Raw genomic sequence first — 27,366 nt, 5'->3', positions numbered from 1 at the left:
CTCCCAAGACCGGTTTTCCAAATTTTTGGAAGCAACTGTCCCTCTTTGATCGCCTGGTCTCTCCGGCCCATGCAGTAACTGCAGCATCAGCCAGAGCGTCTCTGAACTGCTGACTAGGAAGTGCAGGATTGAAAACTTGTGGCTGTTCCTCCGTTATATTTTTTGGGAGGGGTGGGTGGAGACACATTGGCTGGCCTCACTTACCACTTGGCAGGAACATGGCTGAGACGAGGAACTCAGCTGAAGAGGAAAGGGTAACAATGGGCCCATGTCCAACCACTGGATGGTGCTGAGCATTGGTACTTTAAGCAAGCGATATCTCCGCCCAAGACAGTAAATTGTTTATTCAAAGTTCTTGAAGTTTGGGGTTTATCTATTTTAATTAGTGCAGACCTAAATGTGACTTGCTGAACTGAAGCACGTCATTTTCTCCTGGGCTTTCTTTTTGTGGATTTGAAGCCCGTGCAACATCTGCCCCCTCCAACTTGACCGGCATGCATCTGCTGGTACAGAAATTAAAATATGCAACATTTTCTCTAAGCTCCCTTCTATGAAATTTTTAGCTCTGCATAAATCTCCAAATTTACATTGATTTCATTGCTGAAGAATACTGCCCAGAGTCAGAATTAGTTATCTGGTGCTGGATCTCTGCCAGGTAATTAGTTGAGGCGGCTGTTCTGAGCAGCTTTCTCCTTGCGAGCAGCAGCTGTTGAATTGGGTATATATTAAGAGGGGAGATCTACGAAACAAATATCCTGTTCACCAGTTGCCCTACTGACATATATAGTGGGATCTGTGCCAGCAAATGTTGGGGATCTGCTACTGTGCTGGGTGTTCGATGCAAAGAATCTCACTCCCTTACCTTGGAGAACAAAGATTTTGTTTGCAGTTGTAAAAATGCAACCGCTGGGGTATCAAATATGGAATTATTTTGTACCTATTGCATGTTGTGTACTTGGTATTACAGGAAACTTTGGTTTATCCGGAGGTTATATGTCCGGAATACTCGATATAACGGCAAAAATCGGGAGCCATTTTCTATATTTTTTTTTAGTTCTCGTTGCTTTTTTTTTAACCCCCAGTCAAGCACTGCAAGGTCTGTAGCTATAGCAACAGCTTCAGCTACAGACGCTTGCAGCGGCAGCCGACTGTTTTGAAGCTGTTGCTAAGTAACAGGGTTTGTTGATTCACACGGAGCTTCTCAGTTCCGTATGTTTAAACATTAACTCTGGTATGTCCGGCACTTTTGATGGTACGGCACCAGCTCGGTCCCGTCAGTGCCGGATATCAGAAAGTTTCCTGTATAATACTCAAGTAAGAACATAAGAACATAAGAAGTAGGAGCAGGAGTAGGCCATACGGCCCCTCGGGCCTGCTCCGCCATTCAGTAGGATCATGGCTGATCCGAATCTAGACTCACGTCCACTTCCCTGCCCTCTCCCTGTAACCCCCCTTATCTGCTAGGAAACTCTATCTCCAATTTAAATTTATTTAATGTTGCAGCTTCCACAGCTCTCTGGGGTAGCAAATTCCATAGATTTACTACCCTCTGAGTGAAGAAGTTTCTCCTCATCTCAGTTTTGAAAGGGCAGCCCCTTATTCTTAGATTATGCCCCCTAGTTCTAGTCTCACCCATCAGTGGGAACATCCTCCCCGCATCCACCCGATCAAGCCCCCTCACAATCTTATGTTTTGATAAGATCGCCTCTCACTCTTCTGAACTCCAATGAGTAGAGTCCCAACCTACTCAACCTTTCCTCATACGTCAACCCCCTCATCTCCGGAATCAACCGAGTGAACCTTCTCTGAACCGCCTCGAGAGCAAGTATATCTTTCCTTAAATATGGAAACCAAAACTGCACGCAGTATTCCAGGTGTGGCCTCACCAATACCCTGTATAACTGCAGCAAGACTTCCTTGTTTTTATACTCCATCCCCCTTGCAATAAAAGCCAAGATTCCATTGGCCTTCCTGATCACCTGCTGCACCTGCATACTAACTTTTTGTGTTTCATGCACCAGGACCCCCAGATCCCTTTGTACTGTAGCACTTTGCAGTTTCTCTCCATTTAGATAATAACTTGCTCTTTGATTTTTTCTGCCAAAGTGCATAACCTCACACTTTCCAACATTATATTGCATCTGCCAAATCTCTGCCCACTCACTTAGCCTGTCTATGTCCTTTTGCAGGTTTTTTATGTCATCCTCACTCATTGCTTTCCCTCCCATCTTTGTATCATCGGCAAACTTGGATATGTTGCACTCGGTCTCTTCCTCCAAATCGTTAATATAGATTGTAAAGAGTTGGGGTCCCAGCACTGACCCCTGCGGAACACCACTAGTTACTGATTGCCAGCCCGAGAATGAACCATTTATCCCAACTCTTTGTTTTCTGTTAGATAGCCAATCTTCCACCCATGCCAGTATATTACCCCCAATCCTGTGATTTCTTATCTTGATCAGTAATCTTTTGTGTGGAACCTTGTCAAATGCCTTTTGGAAGTCCAAATACACTACATCCACTGGTTCCCCTTTATCCACCCTGTACGTTACATCCTCAAAGAATTCGAGCAAATTTGTCAAACATGACTTCCCTTTCATAAAACCATGCTGACTCTGTCCTATTAAATTATGTTTATCCAAATGCTCTGTTACTGTTTCCTTCATAATCGACTCCAACATTTTGCCAACCACAGATGTTAGGCTAACTGGTCTATAGTTTCCAGCTTTTTGTCTACTTCCCTTCTTAAATAAGGGTGTTACATTAGCAGTTTTCCAATCTGCCGGGACCTTTCCTGAGTCCAGGGAGTTCTGGAAAATAATCACCAATGCATCCACAATCCCTACCGCCACTTCTCTCAAGACCCTAGGATGTAGGCCATCAGGTCCGGGGGATTTATCCGCCTTAAGCCCCATTATTTTACTGAGTACCAGCTCCTTAGTGATTTTAATCGTCTTTAGCTCCTCCCCCCCCCATTGCCCCCTGTTTATCCAGTGTTGGGATATTTTTAGTGTCCTCTACTGTAAAGACTGATACAAAATATTTGTTCAGCGTCTTTGCCATTTCCATGTTCCCCACCACTAGTTTCCCGGTCCCATCCTCTAAGGGACCAACGTTCACTTTAGCCACCCTTTTTCTTTTTATATAGCTGTAGAAACTCTTGCTATCTGTTTTTATATTTTTTGCTAGTTTACTTTCATAATCTATCTTCCCTTTCTTAATTAATCTTTTAGTTATTGTTTGGCTTTTAAATGCTTCCCAATCTTCTATCCTCCCACTAGATTTGGCTACTTTATATGCCCTTGTTTTCAGTCGGATACTACCCTTTATTACTTTACTTAGCCACGGATGCTTGTCTTTTCTTTTACGCCCCTTTTTCCTCAGTGGAATATATTTATCTTGAAAGATGTGAAATATCTCCTTGAATGTAGACCACTGCTCTTGTACCGACTTACACTTTAATCTGTTTTCCCAGTCCACTTTAGTCAATTCTACTCTCATACCTTCATAGTCTCCTTTATTTAAGCTCAGTATGCTGGTTTGAGATCCAACTCTCTCGCCCTCAAACTGAATTTGGAATTCAACCATATTATGGTCACTCATTCCAAGGGGATCCTTTACTAGGACATTTTTTATTAATCCTGTTTCATTACACAGGACCAGATCTAAGATTGCCTGTCCCCTGGTTGGTTCAGTTACATACTGCTCAAGGAACCCATTCCTAATACACTCTATGAACTCTTCCTCAAGGCTGCCATGCCCAATTTGATGAGTCCAGTCAATATGAAAGTTAAAATCCCCCATGATTATAGCTGTTCCCTTATTACAAGCCCCAACTATTTCCTGATTTATACTCTGACCAACAGAGTTGCAACTGTTAGGAGGCCTATAGACTACGCCCACTAGTGACTTTTCCCTTTCTTATTCCTTATCTCCACCCAAACTATTTCACTATCCTGATCCTTTGACCCAATATCATTTCTGACTATTGCAGTGATTCCATCCTTGATTAACATAGCAACCCCACCTCCCTTTCCTTCCTGTCTGTCCTTCCTAATTGTCAAATACCCTTGTATGTTTAGTTCCCAGTCATGATTATCTTGCAGCCATGTTTCCGTAATGGCCACCAGATCATACCCATGTGTAGTTATTTGCACCGTCAACTCGTCAATTTTGTTACGAATGCTGCGTGCATTCAGATAAAGAACTTTCAAATATGTTTTCTGACAATTTATTCCTGCTTTTACCCCTTTTACTACTTTACCTTTATCATTATACATTCTGTCCCTTCCTGACACGCTCTGGTTTTTAATTCCCCCACTGCTACCTTGCTCTGTTGCCTTCTCCGCTGTCATTTTTATTTTTCGCTCTCTTAAAACCTCCCCCCCACTAATTAGTTGAAAGCCCTCTCTACAGCCTTAGTTATTCGATTCGCCAGGATTCTAGTCCCAGCACTGGCCAAGTGAAGTCCGTCCCAACGGAACAGCTCTCTCCTGTCCCAGTACTGATGCCAGTGTCCCAGGAAGTGCAGGTTAACCGTAGATTGTGGTTGCAAAGTATTCACAGCACCGAAACAGGCCATTCAGCCCAATAAGTCCATGCTGGTGTTTATGCTCCACATGGGCCTCCTCCCACCCCTCCATCTAACCCCATCAACCTATCCATCTACACATTTCTCCCTCATGTGCTGTATCACTGGTTGGAGATGCACATGTGTGGGGAGGGGGGGGGGGGCGGGGGAGGTGGAAATCTTGATATCCGCCACAGTAATTGGCCCAGAAAATGGAATAATTGTGAATTTAATGTGCTAATCTGTTGTGCTACATAAGGAGAGGGCTCTTGAGTATCATTTAAAAGCAAACTGTTTTTCTCACGGGAGGGAAAATCAGTTGGGAGAATGCATTCTCACTTCATTACCCCTCCACCACACCCTCCCCGTTGGCTTTCAGAGGAGCATTCTAGGATGTTGCTAGTTCTCGCCTTGATTTGAGCATTGAGGTGCATACAATGCTGATTTTTAGCAGGAGTGGGAGAAAAAGATTGTATTTCTTTTGTAACAGATTTTCATGGTTTTCAATATTTTTAGCCAATTTTCTTCCCTCCACTCCCCTCCCACCCTCAAGAAACAAGTTCTTGGTAGCGTACAGTTCTATAGGGGGCTCGTAGTTTTCCCCCATCCTTGGCCCAAGTGGCTGTCCGTCACGTGAGCCAACTCAGCAGGCTTTCTGACCAAGGGACATCGCCGAACCTGGCATCAAGGCCGAACCTGAGCCCTTTTTGTCTAATGCTCCCAGATATGCCAGTTTCTCCCCCCCCACCCCACCATGTTTTTCTTATGGTTGCTAATGCACCAGGGTCTCCAGTAGTTGGCCAAAATTTTTGTTTTTTATTTTAAATGAGTGGGGGGTGAGAATTCCAGACATTTTGTGTTGGTAGATTTATATTTGTGTTGTATCACTGGATTCATTCATCCTTCCTTTTAATTTCCTATTTATTTCACGCTATCCACCGTGACCTACAAAATGAGAAGGGTGAAATTAATTATCTACTTGGTCTTGTCTGACGCCTTGTTTTTGTAGTGATTTATATAAGGCAAACCATCGCAAAAATAGTGGGCTCTTGGGTTCTCATTTGTGGTGAAATATCAGGACAGCAGTTCTCGTACTGAATTCATACTCTCAAATACTTTCTGGCCTTTCCGTTTCAAATGTTCAGGTAAGAACATTGAGGTGAAAAATCTCTCTTTAAATGTGCATGCGCTCAACATAGATTTTTAATCTTTTTTTCAAATTTCCTATGGCTGATTTTCAAAAAGAGAGAATAAGAAGACTGCTTTTGAGAGAGGAGTGGTTAAAACTGCAAAACTCGATCGAACCGTTGTGGTGGTTTTGCTTTTGCCTGAGTTTCTTCCTGTTTTTTTGGTGTCACCCCCCCCTCATTGTACTCCCACGTTAGTATAAATGGTGATTAAGCCACAGTCAGACTATGAATCTCAAGGAGTAATGAACATGATTAATATTCAGTTACGAAACAGCATACCTGTGTGAGCAGATAGAGTTTAATGAGCTGTTCATATCAAGTGGAGATGTATGTTGCAGCTGCCTCCTTCTAGACTGCCTATTTGTCGATTAGCCAGGGTGTGTAAACCACATGCAATTTATTCACATGATTAAACCAGCACTGTGACTCATGCACTTGAGTCATGGTTGTATAATACATTTCCACTTCATTGAACAAGTCCATTCGAATATTGCTTTGTTTAGTTTATAAATGAGGAAAAGCTTGCTTGGTTGTAACTGTAAACTGTTAACCCTGAAGGGTTTTTAAACAAATGGTGTGCTTGTTGAAGTGCTGGTGCTTTTGCTTAAAACTGATTTTTACGAATGCCTGTATCTTTTAAAATGTAACTTGTACACAAAATCAATTTTGGAATTCTAAAGCAGACAACAACAATGATTGGGGCACCTTTGTGAACATTGAATCATAATGTGTTAGGGTACATAGTGTAGTAGTTATGATACTGGACTAGTAATCCAGATGGCTAGACTAAATAATCCAGAGAACACGAGTTCAGATCCCACCATGGCAATTTGAGAATTTCTATTTGTTTATTAAAAAAAAAAGGTCTGGGAATAAAAAGCTAGATTCAGTGTCCGTGACCATGATGCTGTCAGATTGCCGTAAAAATTGTTTAGGAAAGGAAACATTAGCTGGTCTGGGCTACCTGTGACACCAATACGGTTGACACTTAATTACCCTAAATGCCCTAGCAAACCACTCGGTTGTATTAAACCAAGGGCGAATCGCCATCGTTTACCGTAAGTCTCCCGCTGGCTTTGTGCGGTCTGCTGGAAGGTTTTTATTCATTGCGCAGACTTTTTTCCCGGACCAGTTGCATGGGATAATCTTGGATCATTAATGTCGATGAGTTGAAGCCACCGCTGGGCCGAATAGAGCCGAAATCCCGTTACCGTGACGGCACTGATTTATGTGCCAGAAAGCTCTGGCAAAGTTGCGCTGTGGCGGGAGACCTGTGGGGCCCGTCAGGTTGCCGGCTTTTTTTTTTGGGGTGGGGGGGTGGGGAGGGGAGAGGAGAGTTTGGGTTTGCGTGCCACTGGCTGGAGACGGCAGGGTGCGGACTGGCCGAGAGCTGGAACTGCAGGGACTTGTTCCTGACCCGCTGGGGGCGCCCTGACTGCGAAAAGAACACGTTTATTTGATGTGGATGCCAGCGGACGGCTGTGAAGCAGGCGATCACAATCACCCAAGCAGCTGTGTGTTGGGAGTGTGTTTTTCCCATCTCAAGTTCTTTTTGATTTCACTTCTTTTTATCTCTCCAGCATTAAATTAAAATTGAGACTTTTGCTAATTTCAAATTGTCTTTTTAAAAAAAAAAAAAAGTTCGTAATTAAAATTCGTAGATGAGCAGTAGTTTTTAGTACACTAAAAATTAATGTAACAAGTCGGAAAGTGAACAGGCACAGCTTTAAATAAATTGTCAAACATCACACCAAGGATACAATGAGAAGCAGGTGCACCCATCTCACTGATCCTATAAGTAAATGCCTGTTTTCTTAAAAGCATTATTACAGGAAACTTTCTGGTATCCGGCACGGACGGGACCGACGTGGTGCCGGTTCATCAACAATTCCGGATAACCGAACGCTATAGTAAAAGACACGGAGCTCAGAGCTCCGTATAAAGCAACAAACCCTGTTCAGCTTCAAAACAATCGGCACAAGTTGCAAGCGTCTCTGTAGCTTAGCAACAGCTTCAGCTACACCCTTGCACAGCAACAAATGGAGTAAAAAAAAGTAACTAAAAGTAAAAAAAAAGTTACCTGAACCGACTCCTGAATTTTGCTGGTGGATAGAGCGTTCTGGTTATTTAGGGGCCGGTTAATCGAAAGTTTCCTGTAAAACACTCTTTTTACATGCAGCACTTTCATACGAGTATTGTATAGTACAGGAAACTCTCTTTTTACCGGCACCGAAATAACCGGAAAAATCTCTCAACCGGCAAAATTCAGGAGTAGATTCAGGTAAGTTTTACTTCATATTAGTGGCCATGTAACCGGGGTTGTAATATCCGTGTGTAGATAAAGACACTGAAGACAGGAGTTGGTTCATAGGTATTTACTAAGCAAGTCTGGGGGGGGTTTCTAAAGGATATACACAATACACAGGCTTATATAGCCCAAGTGGCAATTACCGGCATTACGCACACCTGGGGCTCTTAAAGGCACATACACCATAATTGCTCTTAAAGGCACATACACCACAATTCCTCCCCTTCTAGTTAACTAGTACATCATATTTTAAGTAATTATTAATTACATGTTATATGCAAAATAATATACATTGCTGTATTAATTAATTATAAGTTAGTCTCTCAGGAGGCTTCCTGACTCGGTCCGGATAACGCCTCGGGGGTGTAGTAGTTTCTGGTGGTGTAGGTTCTTCTGGCAAGGCTGATTCGGCTTGAAGGCCAGTGTCGGGTTCATCGGGCTCCAGTATCACCGGATCGGAGGTAGATATGGGTATCTCTACTTCATCGTTAGATGTATAGAGTGGTGGTGTAGGTTGTCCCTTTTCGGATGACTTGATGATTTGGTCAGCATGGCGCCTTATTATGCTGTCTCCGATGTCCACGGTATACATCAGTGGTCCTAATCGTGTGCAGATAGTTCCAGGCTGCCATTTCTCGGTACGGTAGTCCCGGGCCAAAACCGGTTGGCCTATCTGGAAGGCCCTAGTTGGCCTTTCATTCATGCCCTGAAACTGCCGGTTCTCCACGTCCCTTCGGATGTTGGGCTTGACCAAATCCAGCCGCATCTTAGGTTTCTATTGTAGAACATCATGGCGGGAGTTTGGTTAGTAACCATATGCGTTGCATTCCTATATGCAAATAAGAAGTTATCCACCTTGTGCTGAAGTTTTATGTCTTCATTACCCATGGCCTTGATGGCCTTCTTGAAGGTCTGGACAAACCCTTTCAGCCAATCCATTGGTGGCGGGATGGTATGGGGCGGACGTGTAGTGCTTTACCCCATTGTTCTTTAAGAACTTCCTGAATTCTTCGGACACAAATTGCAGTCCATTATCAGAACATATCTGCTCCGGCAGCCCATTCCTGGCAAATATGGTCCTTAATACTGTGATGGTTTTTTCCGTGGTGGTGGAGGACATCTTTATTACCTCCGGCCACTTGGAGTGTGCATCAACTGCGATTAAGAACATTGAGTCCATAAATGGACCAGCAAAGTCGATATGCACCCTTTGCCAGGGAGATGAGGGCCACTCCCATGGATGTAGAGGGGCCTGTGGCGGAGCATTTTGGACCTTCTGGCATCCTAGGCAGCTCTTGGTCATGTCTTCGATGTCTCCATCGATACCTGGCCACCATACAAACGCCCTAGCTAGGTTCTTCATTTTCACTCCACCCAGATGCCCCTCGTGAAGCTCCTTTAGCACTTTATCCTGGAGTTTGGGTGGAATCACCACTCTGGATCCACACATCAAGGTTCCTCGGCACACTGACAGCTGTTCTCCTCTTTGCGAGAATGCTGGCAACAGTGGTTCGCCATGTGCTGGCCATCCCTTCACTGTTAAATCGTAGACCCGTGAGAGAGTAGGGTCATTTCTTGTCTCCCTTTCAATGGCAGAATTTGTCACCGGTAGACATTCCACTATGGTAGAGTGGAATATCTCTACTGCGTCTACTGTAGGTGCCTCTTCTATCTTGGCAATGGTAGGCGTGATAAACCGTCAGCATTCCCATGCTGTTTTGACCCTTTGTATTCAATGTTGTATTGGTGTGCCCCTAGAAAAAGGGACCACCTCTGTAGTCTTTGTGCCGTCATAATGGGGACACCTTTTTTTAGGGTTGAATATGGAGATGAGGGGTTGATGGTCAGTCAGCAAGGTAAATGTTTGTCCGTGTAGGTAATGGTTGAATTTCTTCACTCCCCATACCAGGCTGAGTGCTTCCCTGTCTATCTGGGCATAGTTACGCTCAGCTGAGTTCAATGAGCGTGACGCAAAAGCTATCGGCCGTTCCGAGCCATCAGGGAATCTATGGGACAATACCGCTCCTATGCCGTAAGGGGATGCATCGCACGCCAGTCTGATTGGTAGTGATGGGTTGTAATGAGCCAAAATTTTCTCGGATGTGATTAAGTCTTTACATTTATGGAAGGCACATTTACAGTCTTCGTTCCATTTCCAAATCACTCCTGTCTGTAGAAGATCATTAAGAGGGTGTAGAAGAGTTGATAAGTTCGGTAAAAATTTATGATAGTAATTTATTAATCCCAGGAATGACCTTAATTGTGAAACATTTTCAGGTGCTGGGGCTTTTATAACTGCTTCAATTTTTTCAGGTGACTTATGCAACCCTTCCTTATTAATTATGTGGCCACAATATGATATCTGATTTTGGAAAAATTCGCACTTGGGGCGATTTGCTCGTAGGCCCTGTTCTTTCAGCCTAGTGAGCACCTGCTCCAAATTGGCAAGGTGCTCGTCGTTTTCTCCTGTTATAAGGATGTCGTCTAGGTAGCATTGAGTCCCCGGAATCCCTTGCAGGACTTGCTCCATAGCTCTTTGCCAGATAGCTGGCGCTGATGCTATTCCAAAAACCAGTCGATTGTACTGGTACAGGCCTTTGTGTGTGTTTATTGTGAGATACTTTTTAGAGGCGTCCTCAACCTCCATCTGTAGATATGCCTGTGCCAAGTCAATTTTGGTGAAACGTTTCCCTCCGGATAGTGAGGCGAAACTATCTTCTATCCTCGGAAGAGGATACTGTACTGTGTGAAGGACCGGGTTTACAGTCACCTTAAAGTCCCCACAAATGCGAATTTTTTCCTGTTCCTCAGAGTTATTTTTCAATTTTTTTCATGACTGGAACGATGGGCGTTGCCCATTCGCTCCAATCTATTTTGGATAATACGCCTGCCTTTTCCAAATTCTTCAGCTCTGCCTCGACTGCCGGACGTATTGCGTATGGCACCGGTCTTGCCTTAAAATTTTTTGGAATTGCTGTATCTTCCACTTTTATTGAGGCGGTGATGCCTTTCAAGGTTCCTAGTTTCTCTTGAAACACTTCTTTGGCGTTGGCCAAGATGTCTTTTCATCGTTCAGGTATGATGTCATCATTGTTTTTTTCCTTACTGGTCACCGTCAGTGCCTGAATGGAGTGCCAGTCTAAACGTATCTTCCTTATCCATTCACGTCCCAACAACGGTGGACCACCATCTTGTAGAATGTATAAATACAACTTTTGTATTTCTTTGCCGTTGTATACCACAGGCACCCTTATTTTTCCTTTGGGGTAGACTTTCTGCCCCGTATATGTTTTTAAGATAATGGATGTGTCTTTTAGAGGTATATGCGAAAATAGCCTCTCGTAATCTCGTCGATTTATTACGGTTAGAGCTGATCCTGTATCTAGCTCCATTTTAACTGGGGACCCTGCTATTGTGAGGGTAACCCAAATGGTTTGGTAATCCTCTTTGGCAAGTACATTATGTAATTTGAGACAGCTTAGTCTCTTGTTTCCGGAGTCGCTATCGCTATTCTGGTCTTCGGAGCTATTGTCCGTCATCATTTGTACCTTCCTGTACTTTTCTTTATTGATTTTTTGTTTTCTGTCAGTGGATTTATTTTGTCCAGATTGGCATACCCGTGCAATGTGTCCAATCTTACCACATTGCCTGCATGCTTTGTCCTTGAACCAGCAGTCCCTCTGGTTATGGTTGGATCTGCCGCAGCGATAACATCTTCCGAACTCCTGTGTCATTTTATGGGTGCCGAAGTCCTGTGTCTCTTGTTGTATCTCTGCAGCTCCTTTTGCTGCTGCTTCGTATGATACAGCCATACTGAAAGCTTTGTCCAATGTTAAATCTTTTTCAGAAAGCAGTCTTTTTTGTGTTCCTTCACTTAAGAGACCGCAAACAAATTTGTCTCGAAGATAATCCGATAGTCCTGCTCCGAATTGGCAGTACTTTGATAGCTTTCTTAATTCGGTTAGGTAATCAGCGTTACTTTCATTCTTGTGTTGATTTCTCTTGAAGAACTTGAATCGTTCTGCTATCAGCAGCGGTGTTGGGTTTAAATGCTCCTGCAGGGTATCAACAATTTCTTTAAAAGTCTTGTCCTTTGGTTTGGCTGGAGTGATTAAATTTCGTAACAGCCCGTATGTCTTTGCGCCCATTAAGTTCAGAAGTACTGAAGCTTTTTTTCATCTGTTATTCCATTTGCAGTGCAATAAACCTCTACTCTTTCCACGTATGTGGTCCAATCTTCTATTTCGCCATCAAAAGCCTCAATATTACCAGATTTAGGCATTTCAGAAAAGATATGGCGCTTCCCGCGCTTTTTTTTCTCTCTCTGTAGCAACGATATGGCGCTTTCCCGCCGCTGCTACCGATAACAACGCTGTTTTACTGTGGTTTCCGTTTATTCACTGTTGGAGACTCGTTCCCGACAGAGGTCTAAACGCTGACCTGCTTGCTGCGCCGGCCGTCTCTCGAGTGCACCCTCCCAGTCCGTTATTGCTTGCCTCCGATTTCGCTGCCTGTCTCAGCTGTAGAGCCCGCCGCTGGAGCTCCAGCCTGACGCCCAGGAAGGATTAGCGCAGTACCTGTCACCAGCTTGGCCAGCTGGTGAAACAACAGTTTCTCTTACTTCCTTGAGTCTTCTGGACGCTGGAAGAATCGATGTCCTTGAGGTGTTGACGAATTGCAGGTAAGTCCGTTTCTACTTCGTCGCCACTGTAGTATCCGTGTGTAGATAAAGACACTGAAGACAGGAGTTTGTTCATAGGTATTTACTAAGCAAGTCGGGGGGGGGGTTTCTAAAGGATATACACAATACACAGGCTTATATAGCCCAAGTGGCAATTACCGGCATTACGCACACCTGGGGCTCTTACAGGCACATACACCATAATTGCTCTTAAAGGCACATACACCACAGGGGTGCCTGGATCTGTGGCCGTGTAACCGGGGCTCCTGCACCTGTTGCCATGCAACAGGGGCGCCTGGATCTGTGGCCGTGTACGGGGCTCTCGTACCTTAGTAAGTATACCTCTCTGTAATCTGGACTTTTTGATCAACTGGCACCACGCCGGTCCTGTCGGTGCCGGATAAAAAAGAGTTTCCTGTATAATTTAGATGGGGGTGGATGATTACTAATCTATTTGAAAAGTGGTCCTTCAACCAAAAAACATGCCCTTCTGAGTCAAAGTCTGTGCATTCAAGTCCCACTTCAGGAGTGGAGCAGTTAATCTAAGCTGATACCGCATTATTGGAAGTGACCTGTTTCAGACAAAATGTAAATGGTGGGGGATCAGCACAGGGCTGCAATGAGGTCCAGTTTGTAGGTGGGAGCAGGGAGCTCGGCTGCAAACACAAAGCTATATGAAGAAGTTTGTACTCTCTCCAGCTTCTTGCATGTCTGATCCCCAGTCCCACACCTTCCTCATGCCCCCTCCATTCGTCCTGTCGCCTACCAGTGTCCCATAGCCTACTTGGTCCCACCTCCCATCCACACAGCACCATGCCTGTTTCCCTTTGCCTCGCCACTTCCTTGCATCTCCTCACGCTCGATCTCTTCCCCGCCTCCTTTGTCCACCCATGTCTTTGTTTTCCACCCCACCCCTCCTTGTTCTGTAGGATTTGCACCATTCTTTTTATTTTGCTAGCTTTTCTCCTCTGTTTTACCCTCTTGTCCTATATGTACCCATTCTTATTTTTTTCTCAACAGGTGGCCTTGTCCACGTGATTATTCTTCATGTATCAACCTAGGAAGTCAGTGCCTTAATGCTATTTCATCTTAAGAGCGCAATCTTACTGTCACCCAATGTTTATGCGCAGTTTTCAGCAGTGTATAGTGACTAAAATCAGGAACTTTGCCTGATTTTGTGTTTTAACAGCCATCCTTAGAACAAATATGTAGAGTCCAATTATAACACTCCAACGGCGACTCTATCCGAGATGAGCTAACCCATAGGGATGGAGCCTGAAGCCTTCGGACATGTTCAGCTCCGAGCATTTACCACCTGGTGCACCGAGGTTAGTCACAGCTTCCTTGGTTTTAAAATCAGAAACCAGGTGTGCAAGTCCCAACCTCTCCAGACTCTCATTGGTCTAGTCAGAAAAGCTGAATTTGTAGAATGACTCGTCGGGAACATTTTAACGTGACTCTTGTTCTGGTGGCGATGTTGCAAAATCTGAGGCGCTAGTCATTTGGCAGTTTTGAGTGTAACCATCATTGACCCCTTTATGTAACATGTAGAGAATATCTGCAGATAACAATATAGTGTATTGCAAGCTTTAAATATTAACAAATCATTGAATTTTATACTTTTGGGAAGAGGGAGAATAACTAATGTTTCATCACAGGATGAACGTGCTGTTGCATTAGCAGTGGCGGCCTCACTCTTGTTGACTTTGCTATATAAATGGCATGGTATAGTTTGGAAGGAGGACGGTTGCGACTGCCTGCTGAGTGGATTAGAAGTTCTTGGTTCTGTTAATGCAGGTTTTTGATTCCACTTGTGAGTTCACAGTCTCTAATGGCAGCAGGGATGCTATTGAGCTCCAAAAGGCTTCTCACAATTTTAGAAAGACTGCACTGGCGTAGTGTCACTCCAGTTCATGCTCGGGCAGCTCCTAGCATCTAGTTCAGACAGTATTAAGAGGTGGCAGATCTGTTGATATTAGTGCTATAAAGGAGCAATCCCATCAGTGGATGAGATTAGTTGACACATTGTGCATTCTTGTATGCTTCTGATGGTGGAATTGATGTTTGAGCTTTGAAAGTTACTGGATACTGCTAAATTAATTTCAATCCATTGTTTTTCATACAGGCATCGTGTTGAAAATTTGGCACGATTACTTGACATTTATCAATTTCATCTCAAAGTTTAGTCCAAATAACTAACCCAGACAAGAGCGCAAATTTGAAAAATCGACCATCTTAATTTCATTGTAATAGTTCTATTGTGTGTAGCCATGACCCAGGCTATGTAATCACTTTTTTGTTATCACTTGTTTGGCAATGAAAACTCTAGTAACTGCAGAAGTTGTGACCTAAAAGTGTCCTAAAAATGGTATTTCTAACAATCCAGCTGAACTCTGGGAAAGGAGTTAATGCTAAGAACCATCCAAGACAACAGTGAGGACAGAGAATCACAGCTAACATTGGTTCCTGTCACCAACTAAACCTCTTTACATCTAGGCCTTTCCACTATCTGCAAGGCACAAGTCAGGCGTGGGTTGAATGGCCTACTCCTCCAATTTTTCTATGTAATGGAATACTCTCCACTTGCCTGGACGAGTGCAGCTCCAACAACACTTGAAAGTCGGCACCATCCAGGACAAAGCAGCCCGCTTGATTGGCACCCCATCCACAAGCATTCACTCCTTCCTCCACCACCAGCGCACCGTGGCTGCAGTGTGCACCATCTACAAGATGCACTGCAGAAACTCGCCACGGGTTCTTCGACAGCACCTCCCAAACTTGCAACCTCTACCACCTAGAAGGACAAGGGCAGCAGGCGCAAGGGAACACCACCACCTCCAAGTTCCCCTCCAAGTCACACACCATCCGGACGTGGAATTATATCGCCGCTCCTTCATTGTTGCTGGGTCAAAATCCCTACCAAACAGCACTGTTGGGAGTCCCTTCACCACACAGACTGCAGCGGTTCAAGAAGGCGGTTCACCACCAGCTTTTCAAGGGCAACTAGGGATGGGCAATAAATGCTGGCCTTGCCAGCGGCCCCCACCTTCCGTGAATTAATTAAAAAAAAAAAGTAATGTTTGACTAAGATAAGTGCCCAGGATGACGCAAAGGAGAGCTAATCTTTTCATACCGTCTTGTGCAATTATTTAGGGCTAAAGCGAAAGGCGTTATTCCAACTTTTTAAAAATTTGTTTCCTGGATGTGGGCGTCGCTGGCAAGGCCATCATTTATTACCCATGCCTAATTGCTCTTGAGAAGGCGGTGGTGAGCTGCCTTCTTGAACCGCTGCAGTCCATGTGGTGAAGGTACTCCTACAATGCTGTTCGGTAGGGAGTTCCAGGATTTTGACAGCGACTATGAAGGATCGGCGATGTACTTCTAAGTCAGGATGGTGTGTAACTTGGAGGTGGTGGTGTTCCCATGCGCCTGCCGCCCTTGGTCCTTCTAGGTGGAAGAGGTCGCGGGTTTGGGAGGTGCCGCCGAAGAAGCCTTGGCGAGTTGCTGCAGTGCATCTTGTAGATGGTACACACTGCAGCCGCGGTACGCCGGTGGTGGAGGCAGTGAATGTTTAAGGTGGTGGATGGGGTGCGAATTGTAGTGTATGTGCCTTTAAGTCAGAACTACTTTTTACAGCTCCTGTATACTGTAGTACCGGCAGTGACCACACCGGTATATAAGCTTTGCGCATGCCTCTGTACCCCAGTCTAGAGATTACCCTCCTCCAGTAAAGACCTGTTATTTGTTAATGTACAGCATCCGTGAGATTATTTATCCACTGAACCACGGATCCAACAGTGGCGATGAGTGTCGATTCGAATCTACCTGCAACATAAAAGAAAAAAAAAATAGTCGAGGCCAGGAACACGGGCGTCGACCACGAGCAACCGCCCAACAGTCAGGCAGAGATCCAACTTCGCTGGGGAGGCTGTGGAGAGCCGGGCTTGGCTCCACAGCCACAAAGAGCAGTAAGAGACCGACGACAGGTCCGGAGCAGACCCTTCCCGAGCAGCGGCGGCTGGAGCCGACCGACGGCAGAGAGAGAGCCGAGCAGCGCCGACGGGGTAAGATAGAGGGTGAAGAGCGCAGGGCGCAGCCGGGGGTTGAACACCGAGCGGCGTCGAAAAATAAAGCAACCGGAGAGAGAGAGGGTAAGAAACAGCCGGGTTCTAGACTGAGCGGCGTCGAAAAATATCAAAAGAACGCGCAGAGCACAGCCAGGGATCGCGGGTTGATCAGGGTCCGCGGGACGAAGCAAGGGGAGACGCCATTGAGCCGCGGAGAAGAAGGAGGAGCGCGGGAGGTGCCATTGAGAAGCAGGGAGAGCACGGGAGATGCAATTGAGCCGCGGAGAAGAAGGAAGAGCGAGGGAGACGCCATTTTGAGAAGCTGCAGCGGATAAGGGTGCGCGCGGGAAGGAAGGAAAGCGCGGGAGACGCCATTTTGTGCCAGCGGAGAAGAAGGGGGAAGCGCGGGAGGCGCCATTGGTGATAGTTAACGCACAACCAAGGATGCCGAAGAGTGGCAGTATCGCTACGTTCGACAATGAAGTCGAAGATTGGGCGACATATGTGGAACGTATTGAGGTGTACTGCAGGGTGAATGAAGTGCCAGATGCTAATAAAGCACTGGTTCTGTTAAATTCCATGGGTGCAAAAACTTATGGGTTACTGCGAAATCTATTAACCCCAGAGAAGCCGGTAAACAAGAATTTTGAAAGCATAGTAGAAATTCTACAGGACCACTTAAACCCCACACCGCTGCTGATAGCAGAACGATTTAAGTTCCATAAAAGGAACCAACACAAAGACGAAAGCAATGCTGAGTACCTAACTGAACTGCGCAAGCTATCGAAATACTGCCAGTTTGGAGCGGGACTAGCAGACACGTTAAGGGACAAGTTTGTGTGTGGGCTACAAAGTGAAGGAACCCAGAAACAGCTATCAGAAAAGGACCTTACGCTGGACAAAGCTTTCAGTATGGCAGTATCACACGAAGCAGCCGCAAGGGGCGCTGCAGAGATACAACGGAGACCGCAAGAATATGGCACCAACGAAATGACCTATGGAACAGGGAAGTGCTATCGCTGAGGCAGAACAACACATGACCAGAAAGATTGTTGGTTCAAGGACCAAGTGTGCAGACAGTGTGGGAAAGCAGGACACATAGCAAGAGTCTGCAGGCCTGGGAAGAAAACCAACAGTAAGAAATCTCCACAGAAGTACGAAAAGGTACACCAGGTGATGGACAGTGGTTCAGACGAACAGAAAAGTGACACAGACTCCGGAAGCAAGGAGCTGGGTTGTCTGAAACTACATAATGTAACCGAAATGGAGGATCACCAGACTATCTGGGTTACACTCAAGATAGACGGAGTCCAAGTGGAAATGGAATTGGACACAGGGTCAGCTCTAACGGTCATAAATCAAAGAGACTACAAGCGGCTATTTTCACACATACCCTTGAAAGCTACAGAGATTGTCTTGAAGACGTATACGGGGCAAAAAGTCTACCCCAAAGGAAAAATAAGGGTGAAAGTGACATATAAAGGTCAGGAAATACCTAAAATGGATATATATGTATTGCCAAATGGAGGATCACCACTGCTAGGACGTGAATGGATCCGGAAGATACAATTAGATTGGCATTCCATACAGGCACTGAAGGTGGAGGCCAAAAAGGATGACGACGTCACACCTGGACGACTGTCAAAAATGCTAACTGACGCAAAAGAAGTGTTCCAGGCGGGACTAGAACACTAAAAGGAATAACAGCAACAATTAAAATAGAGGAAAATGCAAGCCCAAAGTTTCTGAAGGCCACACCAGTGCCTTATGCGATCAGACCAGCTGTTGAAGCAGAGCTGGAAGGGTTGGAACGTTCAGGGGTACTGTCAAAAGTGGACTGGAGCGAGTGGGCTACACCCATTGTTCCTGTAATGAAGAGGTCGTTGAGTAATACGCCTGGGGAACCAAAGAAGGTCCGCATCTGTGGGGATTTTAAGGTGACAGTGAACCCAGTCCTTCACACGGTGCAATATCCGCTTCCACGAATTGAGGATATTTTCGCCTCTCATCTGGTGGAAAACGCTTCACCAAAATTGATCTAGCCCAGGCGTACTTACGAATGGAGGTAGAAGAAACTTCGAAACTTTACCTTCCGATCAACACTCAAAGGTCTCTATCAATACAACTGGCTGGTGTTTGGAGTAGCCTCGGCTCCGGCTATCTGGCAAAGGGCAATGGATCAGGTCCTGCAAGGGATTCCAGGGACCCAGTGTTATTTGGACGACATCTTGGTCACGGGCAAAAATGACGGTGATCACCTCACTAATTTGGAGGAGGTGCTCACCAGATTAAAGGAGTATGGGTTACGAGCTAATCGCCACAAGTGCGAGTTTGTCCAGAAACCAATCTCTTATTGCGGCCACGTCATCGATGAAGAGGGGTTACATAAGTCCCCTGAAAAGATTGAGGCAGTAGTCAAGGCTCCAGCACCGGAAAATGTGTCACAACTGAGGTCGTTCCTTGGGCTGGTAAACTATTACCACAAGTTCTTACCAAATTTGTCTACGGTATTACACCCGCTGAACCCCCTACTGCAAACGGGTACCATGGAAGTGGGATGACGAACGTAGACGAGCTTTCCAGAAGTGTAAAGAATTGATCGCATCAAAAGAGGTGTTGGCCCATTTCAACCCAGCACTACCAATTCGTTTGGCATGTGATGCATCACCCTACGGCATTGGAGCGGTGCTGTCGCACAAATTCCCAGACGGGTTGGAGAGGCCAGTAGCCTTTGCGTCTCGGTCACTAACCTCAGCCGAGCGGAACTACGCCCAGATTGACAGGGAGGCCCTCAGCCTAGTATGGGGAGTAAAAAAATTCAACCACTATCTGCATGGGCAGAAGTTCACCTTGCTGACTGACCACCAACCACTTGTCTCCATCTTTAATCCTAAGAAGGGCGTGCCAGTAATGACTGCACAGCAGTTACAAAGATGGTCCCTGTTTCTAGGGGCGAATCAATATGAAATAGAATATAAAGGCACGAAACACCATGGGAACGCTGATGGGCTATCGCGCCTGCCACTGCCTACTGTGGAGGAAGCACCAGCAGTGGACCCTATCGAGATATTTTATTCGTCGATAATTGAACGATTGCCAGTAACAAACGCGGATATAGAGAAGGAGACCCGCAATGATCCGACGCTGTCACGGGTATATGAATTGACGGTGAGGGGATGGCCAACACATGGCGACTCACTGTTGCCAGCATTCTCATCCAGAAGAGAACAGCTGTCAGTATGCCAGGGGACAGTGATGTGTGGATCCAGAGTGGTGATTCCACCCAAGTTAAGGGAGAGAGTGCTAATTGAGCTACATGAAGGTCATCTGGGGGGAGTGAAAATGAAAAGCCTTGCTAGGGCTTATGTGTGGTGTGCCGGGAATTGATCAACAAATCGAAGACCTAACTAAGAGCTGCTTAGGATGCCAGAAGGTCCAAAATGCACCACCACATGCCCCTCTACACCCATGGGAGTGGCCCTCCTCTGCATGGCAACGGGTGCACATTGATTTCGCTGGTCCATTCATGGACTCAATGTTCTTAATAGCAGTGGATGCTCATTCAAAGTGGCCTGAGGTGATAAAGATGTCTTCAACCACTACAGAGAAAACGATTGCAGTCCTACGGACCATATTTGCCAGAAACAGTTTGCTAGAGCAGATCTGCTCTGATAATGGACCACAGTTTGTGTCCGACGAGTTCCAAAAATTCATGAAAAGGAATGGGGTAAGGCATTACACATCCGCCCCGTATCATCCAGCCACCAATGGATTGGCTGAGAGGTTCGTACAAACCTTTAAGAAGGCGATAAAGGCCATGTGCGACGAGGAAATTCCACTACAGCATAAGATGGACAATTTCTTATTAGCCTACCGAAACGCGACACATGCAGTTACCAACCAGACCCCGGCCATGATGTTCTTTAACCGAAGGTTGAGATCTCGTCTGGTCTTGCTCAGACCAAATGTGCGAAGAAATGTTGAGGACAAACAATTCCAGCACATCAATGAGAAGCCGACAAGGAGCTTCAATGTAGGGCAACCAGTCTTGGCCCGTGACTATTGAACAGAGAAGTGGCAACCCGGAACGATATGTACAAGGCAGGGGCCATTAATGTACACAGTGGATGTCGGGGAGAACATTGTGAGACGCCACGTCGGTCAGATCTTCGCGTCACAGGAACGCGTCAACCCCATGTCTCGAGTACCTGGGGATGAACCCGACATACCGGTAGCATCTACTTCAGACCCAGTAGCAGTGGAACCCGACGAACTACCCGATGAAAAGGGGTCAGAATCGCCCCTGCACCAAGAACAAGAACCTCTGGAAAGGCACTATCCCGAAAGGGTCAGGAAGCCGCCCCAAAGACTGAATCTATAAATGGACTTTTGTTATTTAATGTACATGTAAAAATGTAATTGTTATTTGAATATTAAGGGGGTTATTAATCTAAAAGGGGAGGAATTGTAGTGTATGTGCCTTTAAGTCAGAACTACTTTTTACAGCTCCTGTATACTGTAGTACCGGCAGTGACCACACCGGTATATAAGCTTTGCGCATGCCTCTGTACCCCAGTCTAGAGATTACCCTCCTCCCGTAAAGACCTGTTATTTGTTAATGTACAGCATCCATGTGATTACTTATCCACTGAACCACGGACCCAACACCAATCAAGGGGGCTGCTTTGTCCTGGATGGTGTCGAGCTTCTTGAGTGTTATTGGAGCTGCACTCATCCAGGCGCACTCCTTACTTGTGCCTTGTAGATGGAAAGGCTTTGGGGAGTCTGGAGGTGAGACACTTGCCGCAGTGTACCTAGCCTCTGACCTCTTGTTGCCACAGTATTTATGTGGCTGGTCCACTTACGTTTCTGGTCAATGGTGACCCCCCCAGGATGCTGATCGTGGGGGATTCAGCGATGGTGATGCCCTTGAATGTCAAGGGGAGGTGGTTAGACTCTCGCTTGTTGGAGATAGTCATTGCCTGGCACATCTGTGGCGCGAATGTTACCTGCCACTTATCAGCCCAAGTCTGAATGTCATCCAGGTCTTGTTGCATGCGGGCATGGACTGCTTCATTATCTGAGGAGTTGTGAATGGCGCTGAACACTGTGCAGTCATCAGCGAACATCCACATTTCTGACTTTATGTTGGAGGGAAGGTCATTGATGAAGCAGCTGAAGGTGATTGGGCCTAAAACACTGTCCTGAGGAACTCCTGCAGCGATGTCCTGGGGCTGTGATGATTGACCTTCAACCACCACAACCATCTTCCTTTGAGCTAAGTATGACTCCAGCCAGTGGAGTGTTTCCCCCCCCGATTCCCACTGACTTCAGTTTTACTCGGGCTCCTTGATGCCACACACGGTCAAATGCTGGCAGTCACTCTCCCCTCACTTCTGGAATTCAGCTCCTTTGTCCATGTTTGGACCAAGGCTGTAATGAGGTCGGGAGCCGAGTGGTCTTGGTGGAACCCAAACTGGGCATCAGTGAGCAGGCTATTGGTGAGTAAGTGCCGCTTGGTAGCACTGTCGATGACACCTTCCATCACTTTGCTGAACCTGGAAGTAACCTACTGCTTATCTTAATTGTCCTACCACTATTACTTCTAGCTGAAGTAACACGTTTCAGAACTATTGGGCAGATCTGGGTTGCCATTTAAAAAAAAAAAAAAAAAAAAAAAAAATGCTCATTATAAATCGTTTGGCAATGTGCCTCTCTAAGGTATTGTTACCACATAAGGGGAATCCTTGTCATGGGGTGTATCAGACAGATTGGTTGAAATGATATCGAAGGTGTTTATGTTGAGATTTAGACACGTATTTCACACGACAAAGGGGGAGAAGCTGGAGATTATAGGACTTCAGCAAGACTTTTAAGAATTGTCCTAGCTGGTGGTAGAGAGACGAGTTTAACCTACAAGTGAATCACTAAATTAAGGTTCTGAAAACAGAAGCAGCTTTAGTGCTACCAAGGGAGAACAGACACCAGAACAAGGCCAGATTATGATGATAAACTGAGTCATCAAGCAGATCTGGAGATGGAACCAGGCATCCAAGGGCAGGGCAAGACCACCAACTCAGAAGGGTGAGGTTGTATAAGATCCGGAAATCATTGCTAAAGCTGTGAGCTTATCAGCAATAAGCTGTGCCAACTAGACCGTAAAATCCTATATTAGATCAGTGACTACAATTTAAAAGTACTTAATTGGCTGTAACGTACTTTGGGACATCCTGAGGCTGTGAAAGGCGCTGTATAAATACAAGTCTTCCTTTATATCTGATAGACTTGCTGTTCTAAACTAACCGTGCTGATTTTCAGTGTCGGACATTGAGCACATTCAGTTTGTAATGTACAGCCCAGCTAATGCTAAGGTACTGAGACACCCGAACTGCCATTATAATTGCATATTACATCAGTTAATATCTGTCCAATTACCTTGCATAAGCTTGCTGTTTAATAAGATGTTAGTTGTATTATAAGTGTGTTAATAAGGAAATGTTAGTTCATGACTACTCCGACGTCCTCTTTGATGACTTTGGCGAGAAGTTAACTCATTCTTGCAGTATAGCTAACATGTATCCTAACAGTGGGTTGGTAGTGTAGTTATAATTTGGACTGATAAGACTACTCTAGGCAGCCAAATTCAGGCATCGAGTAGGTTCCTTGATGCAGAATGTAAATTACCAGGTTGTTCTTTGAATTGTGAGCGTGTTCAGGATTTGTCTGATACCCTTACAAGATTTATTGGTTTACTAATAGCACCTGCTAATGCCTCCATCCATAGCATATTGTAAGGGCACTGGTGAACTGGAATTTAATGTTTTTTGAACTACAGTAGTATGCAAGACTCAAGTCCCTTGCTTGTGTAGTTTGATGACGACTCTTTCTTGGAAACCTAATACGATGCATGGTTGTTAATATGGGACTGCAGATTCCCCAAATATTTGAGCTGCAATCCACTGCCATCCTGAACAACAGTTTGCTTCACACTCCGGCTAGAAGGGCCGAACAGGAATTGCCCAAATCCATCTGGCTTATAGTTTATTTTAAGATTCTGTCATACTAGTCTGCTGCAATCTGTTTTAGAAGAGCTGTATAATATTTTGAAATCTCATAGTTGCAAGCAATCTTGTTTTGTCTCTCTTTCCACTCTTTCTCTCCACCACCCCCAATCCCACTATCGTACTGATTCTTAAGGTACAGCCCCTTGGGAGCGCTATTTTATTCCAATTGCTTCCTAACCATTCTTTCTTGTTCTCTGGAGGATGCCACTTCAAGTCAGACTTGCTGTACTGTTTTAGCCTGGGGTCAAACTTCATTTCGAGTTTTGAATAACTGAATATCTTGATAATACTATTAAACAGCTGTAACAACATTACCTGTAAGGAGGAAATAGATGTCCAGTCACTGGATCGATAGATGAGTCCGCACTCTAGACTAAGTTAGCTGCCTTGTTTCTGAGGGACAGGATATATCTTCATTTAGAAAGACACGGATTAATCAGGGACAGTCAGCGTGGATTTGTTAAGGGATTGAAGTTTTTGAGGTGGTAACAAGGGGGGTCGATGAGGGTAGTGTGTTTGATGTCGTGTATATGGACCTTAGCAAGGCTTTTGATAAGGTCCCACGTGACAGACTGATCACGAAAATAAAAGCTCATGGGATCCAAGGCAAAGTGGCAAGTTGGCCCAGAGGCAGGAAACAAAGGGTAATGGTCGAAGGGTGTTTTTGTGACTGGAAGGCTGTTTCAATTGGGGTTCCGCAGGGCTCAGTACTGGGTCCTTTGCTTTTTGTGGTATATATCAATGATTTGGACTTGAATGTAGAAAGTATAATTAAGAAGTTTGTAGATGATATAAAAATTAGCCATGTGGTTGATGAAGAAAGCTGTAGACTGCAGGAAGATATCAATGGACCGGTCAGGTGGGCAGAGCAGTGGGAAATGGAATTCGATCTGGAGAAGTGTGAGGTAATGCATTTGGGGAGGGCTAACAAGGCAAGGAAATACAGGAAACTTTGTGCTATCCGGCACTGACGGGACCGTGCTGTTGCCGATCTATCAAAACTGCCGGTCAAACCAGCGCTAATGTTGAAGCATACGGAGATTTGCAGCTCCGTATCTGGCAACAAACACTGTTGCTTAGCAACAGCTTCTAAACAGTCGGCCGTACCTTGGAAGCGTCTCTGTAGCTTAGCAACAGCTTCAGAGAGACTTTGCAGAGCCTGACTGTTGGGGGGGAAAAAAAGCCACGAGAAGAAAAAAAACAAGCCACGAGAAGAAAAAAAACCTAACGAAACGGCTCCTGATTTCTGCTGGTGGATCGAGGTTTCCGGACATACAACCTCCGGATAAACCAAAGTTTCCTGTACACAATAAATGGTAGGACAGAGGTGCAGAGGATCAGAGGGACCTTGGAGTGCATGTCCACAGATCCCTGAAGGTAGCAGGACAGGTAGATAAGGTGGTTAAGAAGGCATTCGGGATACTTGCCTTTATTAGCCGAGGCGCAGAATATAAGAGCAGGGAGGTTATGCTTGAACTGTATAAAACACTAGTTAGGCCACAGCTAGAATACTGCGTACAGTTCTAGTCACCACATTACAGGAAGGATGTGATTGCACTAGAGAGGGTGCAGAGGAGATTTACGAGGATGTTGCCTGGGCTGGGGAATTTTAGCTATGAGGAAAGATTGGAGAGGCTGGGGTTGTTTTCTTTGGAACAGCGGAGGCTGAGGGGGTGCCTAATTGAAGTGTATAAAATTATGTGGGGCCTAGATAGAGTGGATAGGAAGGACCTATTTTCCTTAGCAGAGGGGTTGATAACCAGGGGGCCTAGATTTAAAGTAATTGGTAGAAGAATTAGAGGGGATTTGAGGAGAAATTTTTTCACCCAGAGGGTGGTGAGGGTCTGGAACTCTCTGCCTGAAAGGGTGGGAGAGACAGAAACCCTCATCACATTTAAAAAGTACTTGGATATGCACTTGAAGTGACGTAACCTACAGGGCTACGGACCAAGAGCTGGCGAGTGGGATTAGGCTGGAGAGCTCTTTGTCAGCCGGCACGGACACGATGGGCCGAATGGCCGCCTCCTGTGCTGTAAATTTCTATGATTCCTTTGCATAGACCGTGTCCTATGGAATACCATTAGTCATGTCTTTTTTTTTCCTCTAAGACTTCTCAAAATATTAAAGCTAGCCTCTTACCCTAAAGTCACCACCTGACTCCATCACCCTTCCTGGCCACTATTTTAGGCTGAACTGGACTGTTCACAACCTCAGTGTCATATTTGACCCTGAGCTGAGATTCCAACCCCATATCATCATCTTCACCACGTCCACCTCTAATATCGCTTGCCTCTGCCCCGCTTTGGCTCACCTGCTGAAACCTTCATTCTCATGTCTTTGTTACCATCAGACTCGACTATTCCAACGCTGTCCTGGCTGGTCTCCCACCTTGCACCCTCTGTAAACTTGAACTTATCCTGTGCTTGTTGACCTACATTAGCTCCTGGTCTAGCAACACCTCGATTTTAAAATTCTCATTTTCTCACTGCACCACCCCTCCCTATTTCTAACTCCTTCTAGCCCTACAACCCTCGGATCTCTGCGCTCCTCCAATTTTGGCCTCTTGCACATCCCCAATTTTCATCGCTTCATCATTGGCGGCCGTGCCTTCAGCTGCCTAGGCTCTAAGCTCTGGAACTCCCTCCCTAAACCTTTCTGCCTCTCTACCTCTCCCACTTCCTTTGTCGCTCCTTAAAACATAACTCTGACCAAGCTTTTCTAATATTTTGTCTTGTGAAGCGCGGTGGGATGTTTTTATTATGTTAAAGGCGCTATATAAATGCTTGTTGTCTGGTTCACCCAAACTTTCATTTATCTATGCTAACTGTTAAATTTCAGAAGTTACAGGAAACTTTTTTATCCGGCACGGACAGGCCCGACGTGGTGCCGGTTCATCAAAAATTCCGGATAACCGAACGCTATAGTAAAAGATACTGAGCTGAGAGCTCCGTATAAAGCAACAAACCCTGTTGATTAGCAACAAGTGTAGAACAATGGCCACAAGTTCCAAGCATCTCTGTAGCTTAGCAACAGCAACAGCTGCAGCCACACCCTTGCACAGCAACAGTGAGAGGAACGCAAGTACTATATGAAGTAAAAACTACTCCTGAATTTTGCCGGTTAACCGAGATTTAGGTGCCGGTAAATCGAAAGTTTCCTGTACATGGCTAAGTGAGCAAAACTGTTTTTAAAAAGTTGGACAGTGAGGAATTGGCACATCAAACTTTCATTTGTTTCTTCAAATTTTCCTCGTTTTGTCTCTTGGGTTGTTCTTCCCGTGACTGGTAAGGTGAGGTATGGACTTGGCTCTTCGCAGCTACTCGCTCTTTATACTTCTAGTGGTGCTCTTCCTGTTTTCGGGTGAGTGATGTCTGCCCGATATTCCCGCTTTTACACTTGACTGTTCTCGATCTAAAGAGCAAACATGCAGCACCAAATCTTTTCCAGTGCCCACCCTTGTTTCTCCCCACCTGGGTTTATGCAGCA

At 45.4% G+C, this 27,366-nt stretch overlaps 1 protein-coding gene across 8 annotated transcripts in view; it reads left to right on the top strand.

The window, feature by feature from the left end:
* The window catches only part of LOC147097627 (bromodomain-containing protein 4-like), a 205,547-nt gene that overhangs the window by 59,149 nt on the left and 119,032 nt on the right, over positions 1 to 27,366 (top strand). Inside the window, exon 1 of one of the 8 annotated variants that reach the window (XM_085971597.1) lies at positions 13,767 to 14,077. The exons of the other annotated variants lie outside the window; for them this stretch is intronic. Coding sequence (XP_085827723.1) covers positions 14,040 to 14,077 — 38 coding nt within the window. The 5' untranslated portion in view covers positions 13,767 to 14,039. Of the gene's footprint in view, positions 1 to 13,766; positions 14,078 to 27,366 lie in introns of those variants that run through there. 8 annotated transcript variants of the gene reach the window in all.

Source organism: Somniosus microcephalus, chromosome 31, assembly GCF_052327205.1.
Source record: "Somniosus microcephalus isolate GS21.2 chromosome 31, FLI_Smic_1.0, whole genome shotgun sequence".
In the NCBI taxonomy this organism is placed as follows: Eukaryota; Metazoa; Chordata; class Chondrichthyes; order Squaliformes; family Somniosidae; genus Somniosus; species Somniosus microcephalus.
Note: the sequence above shows the minus strand (reverse complement) of the source record. Positions and strands in the feature narration are given on the sequence as shown.